At 34.2% G+C, this 13,256-nt stretch overlaps 2 protein-coding genes across 4 annotated transcripts; one reads left to right on the top strand and one right to left on the bottom strand.

Moving 5' to 3' along the window:
- Positions 1–412: 412 nt before the first annotated feature.
- Positions 413–2,956, top strand: LOC113375881 (endoplasmin-like). Its single transcript, XM_026615832.1, has one exon. It carries the CDS (start codon positions 571–573, stop codon positions 2,923–2,925), a length of 2,355 nt encoding a protein of 784 aa, XP_026471617.1. The 5' UTR covers positions 413–570; the 3' UTR covers positions 2,926–2,956.
- Positions 2,957–7,133: 4,177 nt separating this feature from the next.
- On the bottom strand, positions 7,134–12,251 carry LOC113363306 (zinc finger CCCH domain-containing protein 13-like). Of its 3 annotated transcripts, none has more exons than XM_026605801.1 (3): positions 11,771–12,251; positions 11,367–11,661; positions 7,134–7,735 (listed from the first exon to the last, which is right to left on the bottom strand). In XM_026605801.1, exons 1-3 carry the CDS (start codon positions 12,052–12,054, stop codon positions 7,277–7,279), a joined length of 1,038 nt encoding a protein of 345 aa, XP_026461586.1. In that variant the 5' UTR covers positions 12,055–12,251; the 3' UTR covers positions 7,134–7,276. The 3 variants fall into 3 exon arrangements, with proteins under 3 accessions (XP_026461586.1, XP_026461587.1, XP_026461588.1); XM_026605802.1 differs by having other exon boundaries at positions 11,433–11,661; XM_026605803.1 differs by having other exon boundaries at positions 11,840–12,251.
- Positions 12,252–13,256: the final 1,005 nt, after the last annotated feature.

Genomic DNA, 13,256 nt, shown 5'->3' with positions numbered 1-13,256 from the left:
TTGCTCTTGGTTTATAATACAAAAAGGGAGATATTTGACAACCTTATATTAATTAGGTCGATTATTTGCACATGCCACCTACACGTAGTTTAAAAACGTCTTAACCTTCACCTCCATTAAATGATACATTAGTCACAATTCATTCAAATATTAACTTTGAATCATTTATTTAAACGCAAGCTGTTTAAATAAACAATGTACAAATATAAATTCATTATTTGCTTTTTTCAAATTTAGTACTCTTTTTTCATATCCCAACACGCTGCTAACTTCACATCGTCAGCATTTTGTTCATCAACTGTCAACTGCTTTTAACGCAATCGTGAATATTTGATCGCAGTAGTTGGCCGAATGCGATTGGTCCGTTCCCCTAGCGTGGTGCGTTGTGATTGGCCAAAAGGCATAACGTGTCCTCTATGTTTTTCGTACATAATTTGGCATTCTAGAACTTGTTCCGTCATTTATGTTTGTGCGGTTATGGAGCAAAAATAATATAAGGTATACGTACAAAGTGTTATAAAGTGGTATAAGTGTTAATAGTACTTAGATTTATATTTCTCTTATCACGCAATGAAGTATAAATTGTTAATTTTAATATGCGCCTTTGTGCTTTCGGCCGGCTTTGTAAAAGCCGAAGACGAAATTGTAAAAGAATCCCTGGATAAAGTTGATTTGGATATGGGGGCGTTTGCTGAAGGTTCCAGGACTGATTCGGAGGCTATAAAACGCGAAGAAGAGGCTATTAAATTAGATGGTTTAAACGTTGCGCAAATGAAGGAACTTCGTGAAAAATCCGAGAAATTCCAATTCCAAGCCGAGGTAAATCGTATGATGAAACTTATCATTAACTCTTTGTACCGTAATAAAGAAATTTTCCTGCGTGAGTTGATCTCAAACGCCTCAGACGCCCTAGACAAAATCCGTCTACTATCGTTGACCGATAAGTCAGTTCTGGATTCAACCTCAGACTTAGTAATAAAGATCAAAGCCGACAAAGAGAACAAGGTGCTCCATATAATAGACACAGGTATAGGTATGACCAAGAACGATTTGGTAAACAACTTGGGTACGATAGCCAAATCCGGCACTGCAGACTTTTTATCAAAGATGCAAGAAGGTGCAGCCGAAGGCCAGGATATGAACGACATGATAGGACAGTTTGGTGTAGGTTTTTACTCAGCTTTCTTAGTCGCTGATAAAGTGGTTGTCACCACCAAGCATAATGATGACAAGCAATATGTATGGGAGAGTGACGCTTCCAGTTTCAGCATCGCTGAAGACCCACGGGGCAACACTTTGCAACGAGGCTCCCAAATAAGTCTGTACTTGAAAGAAGAGGCTCAAGACTTCCTGGAACAAGACACTGTTAAGACACTTATCAAAAAATACTCGCAATTTATAAACTTTCCTATTTATTTGTGGAACAGCAAGACTGTGGAAGTAGAAGAGCCTGTTGAGGAGCAAGAGGAAGTCACTGAGAAACCTGAGACTGAGGATGAAGATGCTAAAGTTGAAGAGGATGCTGAGGATAAACCTAAGACGAAAAAGGTGGAGAAGGTTATTTGGGACTGGGAGGTTATGAATGAGAGCAAACCTATTTGGACTAGAAAACCTAATGAAGTTACTGAGGAAGAGTATAATGAGTTCTACAAAAGTCTTACAAAAGATAATACGGAACCTTTAGCAAGCATACATTTTGTCGCCGAAGGCGAGGTTACCTTTAAATCTGTTATCTACATACCAAAAGTACTACCTTCAGAAAGTTTTAGCAGATACGGCACAAAAGCTGATAACATCAAACTTTATGTACGCAGAGTGTTTATTACTGATGAATTCAACGACATGATGCCTAATTATTTGAACTTCATCCGTGGTGTTGTAGATTCTGATGATTTGCCCCTCAATGTATCACGTGAAACTTTGCAACAGCACAAATTGATCAAAGTTATTAAGAAGAAGTTGGTACGCAAAGCTTTGGACATGATTAAAAAGATTGATGAGAAGGATTATGAGAAGTTCTGGAAAGAGTACTCAACGAATATCAAATTAGGGATTACTGAAGATGCTAGCAATCGTTCCCGTATGGCTAAGTTGTTGCGTTTCCACAGTTCCAATGATAAAAAGAAAATCACGTCTTTGGAGGAGTATGTTAAACGTATGAAGCCTAAACAGGATCAAATTTACTACATCGCTGGTGCCAACCGTGATGAAGTAGAAAAATCACCGTTTGTGGAACGTTTACTTGCCAGAGGCTACGAGGTTTTGTATTTAATTGAAGCCGTGGACGAGTACGCTATTTCAGCGTTACCCGAATTTGATGGCAAGAAGTTCCAAAATGTCGCCAAGGAAGGTTTTTCACTCTCCGAATCCGAAGGCCAAAAAGCCAACTTTGAAAAACTTAAAGAAGACTTCGAGCCTTTGACCAAATGGTTCAACGACGTAGCCCTAAAAGACAAAATCTCCAAAGCCTTATTATCTGAAAGACTCAGCCAATCCCCCTGTGCACTCGTAGCCAGTATGTTTGGTTGGACCGGCAACATGGAACGTCTTGCAGTCTCAAACGCACACCAAAAATCCGATGACCCACAACGCTCCTACTACCTAAACCAAAAGAAAGCCCTGGAAATCAACCCCAGACATCCCTTAATCAAAGAACTACTCAAACGTGTCAGTGAAGACCCCGAAGACCCCACAGCCAAAGACATGGCTCTGATGATGTTCCGTACAGCAACTTTGAGGTCCGGTTTCATGTTACAAGAAACCTCAGATTTTGCAGATAGCATTGAACAAATGATGAGGAAAACTTTGGGTGTTCCTTTGGACGAAAAACCGGATGAAGAGGAGTTTGTGGAGCCTGTTGATGATGGGAACGATGAACAAGAAGCCGATGATGATGAACAAGAGACAGAGCATGATGAATTGTAATAGGTATAATTGAGACTTTAAAATAGTGTTAATACGATGACTGATTTGTTTACATTCTGTTCACATTTTTATGTTTAAGATCTCATTTCATAAATGTTCATGCATCATTCGTACTAAACATATAAATAATATAATTTCTATTTATGTATAAAACTTTGTTAATAAAATATTAAAAAAAAATAACATGCCTTATTGGAAACCTGGTAATTTTTTTTTCAGCAGCACGAAATACTTTATAAAATCATCAATTTTGAAACAAATTTGTAAAGAATTAAATAATCTACAAAATTTTCTTTTCAAAACAAGATGAAAGCGACAGCAATAATAATTATTGGATCCATTTTTAAATAAAATTTATGTGAATGAAGATTTCAAATAGACATTTTCTACAAAAATATTTGCTTGAAACAAATAATACTTTTGATTAATATAAAGTTAATAATAAAATGAATCAACAAGTAAATAAAAATGAGTATACAATATTAATTTCAGAGAAAGCAGACATTTAATTTAAGGCATAATAGGAAGAACCTATTAATGATTGTTTAAACATAATAAATTGCTTTGCCTTTGTGTTCATTTTTGTTTTTAATAACCTCACAAATCATAAACTAAACAATAATAATGAATTGTGGTATTTGCTATAACCTTCTTTCTCAGAGCATTATTATTATTATAATTAACTTCATTATTATTGTAATTTACAAATATCAAATTTATGTAGCTCCAGATGAAAATTATAACACATTCTGAGCATATTTAAATTTATAATTAAAACATGACCATTATTGTAACAAAAAGTAATATTTGAAAACATTCACTTACCAAGTGAAATATAATTTACTCACAGTCTTTACAGTAAATATTTAACAACAAATAAATTGCAAACAATCACTTTGTCTATAAATAATGTTACAGATGTTTTTAAACACAATATTTTCACTAATTGTAGAATTTTTGAACACAAAACGTACTGGTCGCCATTTTTCAAAAAGAACTGTCAGAAACCACCCTGAAGTTGTGTCATTATGAACAACATGAAATTTGAATTTGAATTTGAAATCAATTTTCACATTAAATTTGTAACTTTGACTAATTTTAATTAAATTGAGCGATATTTTAGTTAAGCTAATTAAAATTTTAACTAGTTGCAAATAGCATTTTGCCTTAAGATAAGTTGCATTAACTTCCCGATACATGTACAAAATCAACTTAATCTACAATAGTTGAGATTCAATTATTTAGGTAACATATTCAACTGTTTATTCCAAACTTAAACTTTTAATTTTCACTAATAACTAATAATTACGATTTCCAATTGATGTCTCAAACATACATACTCATAATATCTGTAATTGTATAAATTAAACAAATTTTTTTAACACATTTGACTTCATCCATTTCTGTTCAAAAATGTATTCGATTTGTGTAAGTGTAATATTTACATTAGTATAAAGCAATGATTTTATTATGTCATTTATTTGTTATCAAATTTATTATCAATTTATGTTTATTTCTTATTATCAACAAAAAAAGAACAGTTTAACTAAGAAGTTGTTCTTAAGTTTAATGTAGCATTATCAATACATTTGTACATATTTGAAAAATATATAATACACATATAATTAACAAAATAAAAACGACTTTTCATTGCTCAAGCATTATTCTGTCCATATATAAATAGTCATCTCTTCCAAAAATTTTTCAAAAAACCTTTGATTAACACTTTCACTGACCGATATAAACTCTTTAGCTATTAAAAGATAATCATAGTAGAAATTAGAAAAATGATTAAACATCTTAATAAAAATGATTAAACATCTAATAAGACATTAAACATAAAATTTCCTACAAGATAAATCAGAATCGCAGTGAGATTCAATAATTTAAAATTCACTCTTGGTGAAGACTCTGGAATATAATATTTTTACAGTAAAAATATTATAGAAATTATCAGCATTTTTAAATTAATATAATTGAAGACGATTATAAAGACTTGTTAAGTGTAGTCTGTTTCCAAAATTGAGTTCATAATAAAAATAATTAACAATGATTATATATAATTTATAAATTTTAACTGGTCCCAATTGGGCACTCTTAAAATCTACAGTTTCTAAATTAACATAATTGAAGACGATTTATAAAGACTTGTTAAGTGCTGTCTGGTTCCAAAATTGAGTTCATAATAAAAATAATTATCTATGTTTATATACATTTTCAACGATTTTAACTGGTCTCAATTGAGCACTCTCAAAATCTGCATTTTTTAAATTAACATAATTTAAGTCTATTATAAAGACTTGTCAAGTATAGTCTGGTTCCAAAAATGAGTCATTAGATAAAAATAATTATTATATTATGTAAAATAACGTTTACATAGATTTTTTACGTATTTATGAGGGGGGGAGGGTCTAGAAGATTTCAAGTGTATTTAATTTTCACCTGAATTTAAAAAAAATCTATTTTTTTTTAAATATTTCCAAAGATTTTATGATTTTTTTAGAATACTAAAAATACACGTGACGTCTAGTGGGAAAAGGGGTGGTTTTATTTTACGTACAAAAATCCATCAAAATCGATCACGTGATTAAAAGACGTCTCCAAAATGCATGGAAGTTCAAACCGTCTCACGCGACATATGCGTGCGTGCATTAAATAAGTTAAAAAAGTATTTAGATCACAAAATAGCCTTATAAAGAACCATTTTATCAGCAGTGAAAGTGTTAAGAGTAAATTGCCTAATGAATATTCCATTACATCACTTCATCTTTAACCAAGTCCTAAAAACCTTATTTAATTCCTCCTGCCGTCTTCAAACATCATAATATAAACTCTAAGGGGTTAATTTTCAACAAAATAGAAATGTTATGGTAAAGCTATTTAGTAGCAAAAAATTAATCAAAAACGTTTGTATATTTTTTTACGTTAATAATCTGCATTTTTTAAATTAGCATAATTGCATGCAAATGATAAAGACTTGTTCAGTGTTGTCTGGTTCCAAACTTGCAATCTTAATAAAAATAATTAACAGTGTTTATATAGATTTTCTAGGATTGTATCTGATTGCAAATTTGCACTCTTAAAATAATCTCCTTTTTTTAAATTGAGAATGCAAATTATAAAGACTTATTAAGTGTTGTCTGGTTTTAAACTTGTACTCTTAATAAAAATAATGAACAACGTTCATATAAATTTTCTAGGGTTTTCTGATTGCAAATTTGAGTTCATGATTTAAAAATAATTGATAACGTTTGTGTATAATTTTAAAAACTATCAAAAAGCTATGTATTTGCTGTGCGATCAGGCGTTTTGCACATAAAACCTAACCTAACTTACAAAACAACCAACATCTACTTTTACAACGGTTTTATCAAAAGTGTAATTTTCTGATCTCTCTTTACATGTAAAATGTACATAGTAAAATGTACTCTCCCTTTATGTGTAAAATGTACATAAGTTCTTGATAGTTTTTAAAAATCTATCCAATCGTTATTAATTATTGTTTACATAACAGTTTTTACCGAAAACCAAGCATTACACTTTAAATGAAAATAATTAACAATGTCCATATAGATTTTCTAGGGTTTTATCTGAATGCAAATTTGAGTTCATAAAATAAAAATAAAAATGATTAAATAGATTTTTAAAAATCTATCAAGAAGCTATGTATTTGCTGTGCGATCAGGCGTTTTGCGCATAAAACCTAACCTAACTTACAAAAAAACCAACATCTACTTTTACAATGGTTTTATCATAAGTGTAATTCACTCTTTAGTGTAAAATGTACATAATAAAATGTACTCTCCCTTTATATGTAAATTGTACATACCATCTTGATAGTTTTTAAAAATCTATTCAATCGTTATTAATTATTGTTTACATAACTGTTTTTACCCAAAACCAAAATAATTAACAATGTCCATATAGATTTACTAGGGTTTTATCTGAATGCAAATTTGAGTGCATGAAATAAAGATAATTAATGAAGTTTGTATAGATTTTTAAAAACTATCAAGAAGCTATGTATTTGCTGTGCAATGAGGCGTATCTCACATAAAACCTAACCTAACTGACAAAACACACCAACACCTACTTTTACAATGGTTTTGTCATTAGTGTAATTCTCTCTTTATGTGTAAAATATACTCTCTCTATATAGTAAAATGTACTCTTCCTTTATATGTAAATTGTACATACCATCTTGATAGTTTTTAAAAATCTATTCAATCATTATTAATTATTGTTTACATAACAGTTTTCACCCATAACCTAGCTTTACCATAACATCTCTAGTTTATCCAAAAACTGACCCCTATATATATACATATATCTATATAAATAAATTTAAGTATCAATTATAATTACACTTCCCTCCATCGGTACCAATATTATTCAGAACCAACTCAGCAAACTGATCAGTCCTACTATCATTCAATTCACTCCTACGACCCAAAGCAGTCTCTGTTATACTCTGCTGCTGCTCCATATTAACATTCTGATAATTATCCGAATTCAATATATTATCTATGGTTGTAATACACTTTTGTATGTACTCTCCTATCGAAGGCTGGATGGGCAACCCGTCTCCGCTGGGGGCCATGGGCAGGTTGAAGTCAGGCTTAACATCGTTGTCGAACATCCCCAAAAGGGGGTTTGGTCTAAATTCGCTCTGGGGGTCTGCTTCGTCGACCATGTTGATGACTACGTCCGGAATGACGTAGTCCAGGTCTACGTCCAGGTCGTTGTCGCTGGTGTAGTTGGTGGCGGGTTCTTGTTTGGGGAAGGAGTACTCCGAGGCTTCTATTTTTGGCTGCAAAGGGGTGAATGAATTTTAATGATATATTCATGGTGTTGTGGATCTATAATACGGAGACTGCGTTTTTTTTTTGCAGAAATAAGTTAAATGTTGAAGTGAAACTTCTAATGTGATTTTCAACCAGGTGGGGGAATAGAATCAGACAAAGCGAGGGTTGTATCAAAAATGTTGTATTGGTCTAAAAGTGTTCTGGAGTGACAAAGTGTCTCAAAGTGATCCAGAGTATCTCAAAGTGCTCAAGAGTGTTCAAGAGTGTTCAGAAGTGTTGAAGAGTGTTCAAAAGTGTTCAAGAGTGCCCAAAAGTGTCCAAAAGTGTTCAAGAGTATTCTGGAGTGTTCAAGAGTGTTCAAGAGTGTTCTGGAGTGTTCAAGAGTGTTCTGGAGTGTTCAAGAGTGTTCAAGAGTGTTCTGGAGTGCTCAAGAGTGTCCAAAATAGTTCAAAAGTGTCCAAAAATGTTCAAGAGTGTTCAAGAGTGTCAAAAAATGTTCAAGAGTGTTCAAAAGTGTTCCAGAGCGTTTCAAGGTGTTCAAGGGTGTTTCAAGATGTTCCAGACTGTTCTGGAATGTCTAAATGTGTTCTGGAGTGTCTGAAAGTATTTCAGAGTGTTCAAAAGTGTTGCAGAGTGTCTCAAAGTGTCTGGAGTGTCCAAAAGTGTTGAAAGGTGTCTCAAATTGTTCAAGAAGGTCTAAAAGTGTTCAAGAGTGTTCTAAAGTGTTCAAGAGTGTCCTCAAAGTGTTCAAGAGAGTCCTCAAAGTGTTCAAGAGTGTCCTCAAAGTGTTCAAGAGAGTCCTCAAAGTGTTCAAGAGTGTCCTCAAAGTGTTCAAGAGTGTCCTCAAAGTGTTCAAGAGTGTCCTCAAAGTGTTCAAGAGTGTCCTCAAAGTGTTCAAGAGTGTCCTCAAAGTGTTCAAGAGTGTCCTCAAAGTGTTCAAGAGAGTTCAAAAGTGTTCAAGAGTGTTCAAGAGTGTCCAAAAGTGTTCAAGAGTGTCCAAGAGTGTTCAAAAGTGTCCAAAAGTGTTCAAGAGTGTCCAAAAGTGTTCAAGAGTGTCCAAAAGTGTCCAAAAGTGCTCAAGAGTGTCCAAAAGTGCTCAAGAGTGTCCAAAAGTGTTCAAGAGTGTCCAAAAGTGTTCAAGAGTGTCCAAAAGTGTTCAAAAGTGTCCAAAAGTGTTCAAGAGTGTCCAAAAGTGTTCAAGAGTGTCCAAAAGTGTTCAAGAGTGTCCAAAAGTGTTCAAGAGTGTCCAAAAGTGTTCAAGAGTGTCCAAAAGTGTTCAAGAGTGTCCAAAAGTGTTCAAGAGTGTTCAAGAGTGTCCAAAAGTGTTCAAGAGTGTCCAAAAGTGTTCAAGAGTGTCCAAAAGTGTTCAAGAGTGTTCAAGAGTGTCCAAAAGTGTTCAAGAGTGTCCAAAAGTGTTCAAGAGTGTCCAAAAGTGTTCAAGAGTGTCCAAAAGTGTTCAAGAGTGTTCAAGAGTGTCCAAAAGTGTTCAAGAGTGTCCAAAAGTGTTCAAGAGTGTTCAAGAGTGTCCAAAAGTGTTCAAGAGTGTCCAAAAGTGTTCAAGAGTGTCCAAAAGTGTTCAAAAGTGTTCAAGAGTGTCCAAAAGTGTTCAAGAGTGTCCAAAAGTGTTCAAAAGTGTCCAAAAGTGTTCAAGAGTGTCCAAAAGTGTTCAAGAGTGTCCAAAAGTGTTCTGGAGCGTCCCAAAGTGTTCTGGAGCGTCCCAAAGTGTTCCAGAGTGTCTCAAAGAGTTCCATAGTGTCTCAAAGTGTTTTGGAGTTACTAAGAATGTTTCAGAGTGTTCTGGAGTGTCTAAAGGTATTCTTGAGTGTCTAAAAGTGTTCTAAAGTGTTCAAGAAGGTCTAAAAGTGTTGTAGGGTATTCAAGAAGGTCTAAAAGTGTTCTAGAGTGTTCAAGAAGGTCTAAAAGTGTTCTAGAGTGTTCAAGAAGGTCAAGTGTTCTAGAGTGTTCAAGAAGGTCTAAAAGTGTTCTAGAGTGTCCAAGAAGATCTAAAAGTGTTCTAGAGTGTTCATGAAAGACTAAAAGTGTTCTAGAGTGTTCAAGAAGGTCTAAAAGTGTTCTAGAGTGTTCAAGAAGGTCTAAAAGTGTTCTAGAGTATTCAAGAAAGTCTAAAAGTGTTCTAGAGTGTTCAAGAAGGTCTAAAAGTGTCTAAAGGTATTCTAGAGTGTCTAAAAGTGTTCTAGAGTGTTCAAGAAGGTCTAAAAGTATTCTAGAGTATTCAAGAAGTACTAAAAGTGTTCTAGAGTGTTCAAGAAGGTCTCAAAAAGAGTGTTCAAGAAGGTTCTAGAGTGTCTAAAGGCATTCTAGAGTGTCTAAGTGTTCTAGAGTGTTCAAGAAGGTCTAAAAGTGTTCTAGAGTGTTCAAGAAGTACTAAAAGTGTTCTAGAGTGTTCAAGAAGGTCTAAAAGTGTCCAAAGGTATTCTTGAGTGTCTAAAAGTGTTCTAGAGCGTTCAAGAAGGTCTAAAAGTGTTCTAGAGTGTTTGAAAAGGTCTAAAAGTGTTCTAGGGTGTTCAAGAAGGTCTAAAAATGTTCAAGAGTGTCTGAGAGTGTTCCAGAGTGTCTCAGAGTGTTCCAGAGTGTCTCAGAGTGTTCCGGAGTGTCTCAGAGTGTTCTGGAGTGTCTCAGAGTGTTCTGAAGTGTCTCAGAGTGTTCTGGAGTGTCTCAGAGTGTTCTGGAGTGTCTCAGAGTGTTCTGGAGTGTCTCAGAGTGTTCTGGAGTGTCTCAGAGTGTTCTGGAGTGTCTCAGAGTGTTCTGGAGTGTCTCAGAGTGTTCTGGAGTGTCTCAGAGTGTTCTGGAGTGTCTCAGGGTGTTCTGGAGTGTCTCAGAGTGTTCTGGAGTGTCTCAGAGTGTTCTGGAGTGTCTCAGAGTGTTCTGGAGTGTCTCAGAGTGTTCTGGAGTGTCTCAGAGTGTTATGGAGTGTCTCAGAGTGTTCTGGTGTGTCTCAGAGTGTTCTGGTGTGTCTCAGAGTGTTCTGGAGTGTCTAAGAATGTTTCAGAGTGTTCTGGAGTGTCTAAATGTGTTTCAGATTGCCTGATAGTGTTCCAGGGTAATTAAAAGTGTCTTAAAGTGTTGTACAGTGTCTCAAAGAGTTGTACAGTGCCTGAAAATGTTGTCTATTGTCTGAAAATGATTTAGATGATGAATGTTTATTATTATTATAGATTGACAATGTTGCAGATTGTCTATAAATGTTAATTCAAAATGTTGTAAATCGTCTGAAAACAAACTGTCTGAAAATGTTTGTTGTAAGTTGTCTAAAAATTTTGCAACTTTTCTGAAAATGGTGCAAGTTGTTTCGTTACCATAATCTCATTGTCAATTATAGATTTGGCATATTATACTTGGTAATCTTAATCAAAAGCTGCTATCAACTGTTAATTGCAAGCAGTAATGTTTATAATATCAAATTTGTCCTAAAAGTTCACTGGAAATCAATTTCCAGCCCTTCATATGTTATGTAAACATTTTGAAGTTTCACTTCTTCTAAAAAAATTATCACAATTTCAACAAAACATAATATGGAATATGCATGTTTGTACTTTAAACATTTCAATAATTAATAATAATCTAACCATGCATATTCCACAAAAACAAAACATCAAAATCAGCAAGTCTATAGACCTGAAGTTTCATAATCGACCTCCTGATGGTCATTCTGGCTCTATTATAAGACCGACGCATTTCTACCTCTTCTGGAGTCTCCTGCGCCCTTCTCTGTCTTTGCCTTTCCCTATTTTCAGCCCGTCTCCGTTCCCTCTGTTCTTCTGTTTCAAATAACCTTGCATTCCTATTACGAAGTCTGTTTGCTAAAAGTCTCTTTTCACGTTTTTCAGGAGTCTCTAAAGCGCGCATTCTTCTGCGCTGTTCACTATATTTCTCACGGTTTGCTTTCATTCGCTCTCTATTCGCTTCTAACCTATAGGGAGAAAAAAATACATGGTAAAAGATTGATGGTAATAAAGACTAAATGTAAACGAGTCCCTAACTGAGCAACAAGGTATTAAATTCCCTAACTCTTAATCTACCTTCGTTCCCTTTGCTCAGCCGTCTCTTTTATCATATTAATACGAGCTCGTATTCTATTATAAGCTTGCCTTGCTTGTTTTTGTTCAGGAGTTTCATTCATTCGCATATTCCTCATACGTTCTCTATTGGCAGCTAAACGGGCCTCCCTTTTCTCATCAGACTCGGTCAAATAAGGATTGTACCTCTGCTTGCGGGGAGTCTTTTGTGAGTCATTTTCATGGGTTGTCAGGAAATGCTCCGGTATTGTCTTATCCACAATCTCGTCCAGGAGAGTCAAATCCATTGTAAAAAATAATTGTTACTCACTTGTTAGCAAAACATGGTATTTATAAATTCCTACACACTGTGTAAACATGGTATTGTGGAGTTTAATTTGTTTTATCACAAACTGGTAAACGTGGGGTAAAGGTAATACTTGTAAATCTCCATTGGAGAGAGAAGATATTAATTGATTTCGAGTTTATTTATACTAAACAAGATGTTTTTATTAAATGTCCTCATTATTTGACAGATTTTATGGCATTGAGAATCGAGTAAGTTGGCGGACATGTTTGCTCGCATATGACACAATGGCGGACGATGACAGCTGAAATTGACAGTTGTCATTTTGAATTACGAATTCAAATTCAAAACTAGAAAAATATAACAAAATAATTATACTATAATAAATAATAACAATTATATAAATAATATCATTGTGAATAGCATTTAATTTTAGATTTTAGCACATATAGTGTTTAAAATATTCATAATTTCAAATCATGTTAGTCTAGAACTTGTTCTATAACACAGGCCAACAAAAAACAGTTTTTTTTTTGGTGCCTCAAATGTTAGAGCTGATTCTTATAGTATTTTTTGCGCTGATTTCAAATCTGCAAACCATTTTTTTGTATCAGCTCTAGTTTTTGAGATACAAAGAAGTTGCCGAAACCAGGTCTATTCGAGGTCGTCACGGAAAAGAACTTTTCACAGTGTCAACTAATGTCCCAACTAAGGCCGAATGGGTCTTGTAAGTTTGTATGTACGAGTAGTCATATCTGATTAAAATAACATTCTGAATTGTATTACTCTTTTGTACTTTTGTTCCTTATATTAGGTGCGCAACTAAGTTCTCGCTGTTTGTCAGTATATGGCTTTATCAGTAAGGGTTGGTCGATTTTGACAAATCCAAAACGTCTTGAAGCAAGCTTAGAGTAAGTAAGCAAACTGCTGCGACACATAATTGATTTCGTTTTTGCATTATATACTTCTGGTTAAGTGAATATGTCCAATTTTATGCCAAACAATCGTTATTTGCGAGGAGTGTTGATTTTCGTCTTCCATTCAAAAAAAAACGGGAACTCAAGTGCATCGAGACCTACGGAAATGTTGCTCTGAGCGAAACAACATGCCGTGAAGGGTTTTGTCGCTTGAAAAATGGTGATTTTGAAGGTTTTGGCCTTCCTTCACGACCACCCTCGTGAAGGAAGGCCAAAACCTTCAAAA

The sequence above is a fragment of the Ctenocephalides felis genome, unplaced genomic scaffold (assembly GCF_003426905.1).
Source record: "Ctenocephalides felis isolate EL2017-DRISC unplaced genomic scaffold, ASM342690v1 CF-g0.4_SCAFFOLD_00845, whole genome shotgun sequence".
NCBI classification, from domain to species: domain Eukaryota; kingdom Metazoa; phylum Arthropoda; class Insecta; order Siphonaptera; family Pulicidae; genus Ctenocephalides; species Ctenocephalides felis.
The sequence above is the reverse complement of the archived record's forward strand: the minus strand, read 5'-3'. Positions and strand labels throughout refer to the sequence as shown.

Coding starts and splice junctions, on each gene's coding strand:
- LOC113375881 (XM_026615832.1), top strand. CDS start 571: ATGAAGTATAAATTGTTAATTTTAATATGCGCCTTTGTGCTTTCGGCC.
- LOC113363306 (XM_026605801.1), bottom strand. CDS start 12,054: ATGGATTTGACTCTCCTGGACGAGATTGTGGATAAGACAATACCGGAG. Junction 11,662..11,770: donor GCTGAGCAAAGGGAACGAAG/GTAGATTAAGAG, acceptor TTCTCCCTATAG/GTTAGAAGCGAATAGAGAGC. Junction 7,736..11,366: donor GGTCGATTATGAAACTTCAG/GTCTATAGACTT, acceptor ACCCCTTTGCAG/CCAAAAATAGAAGCCTCGGA.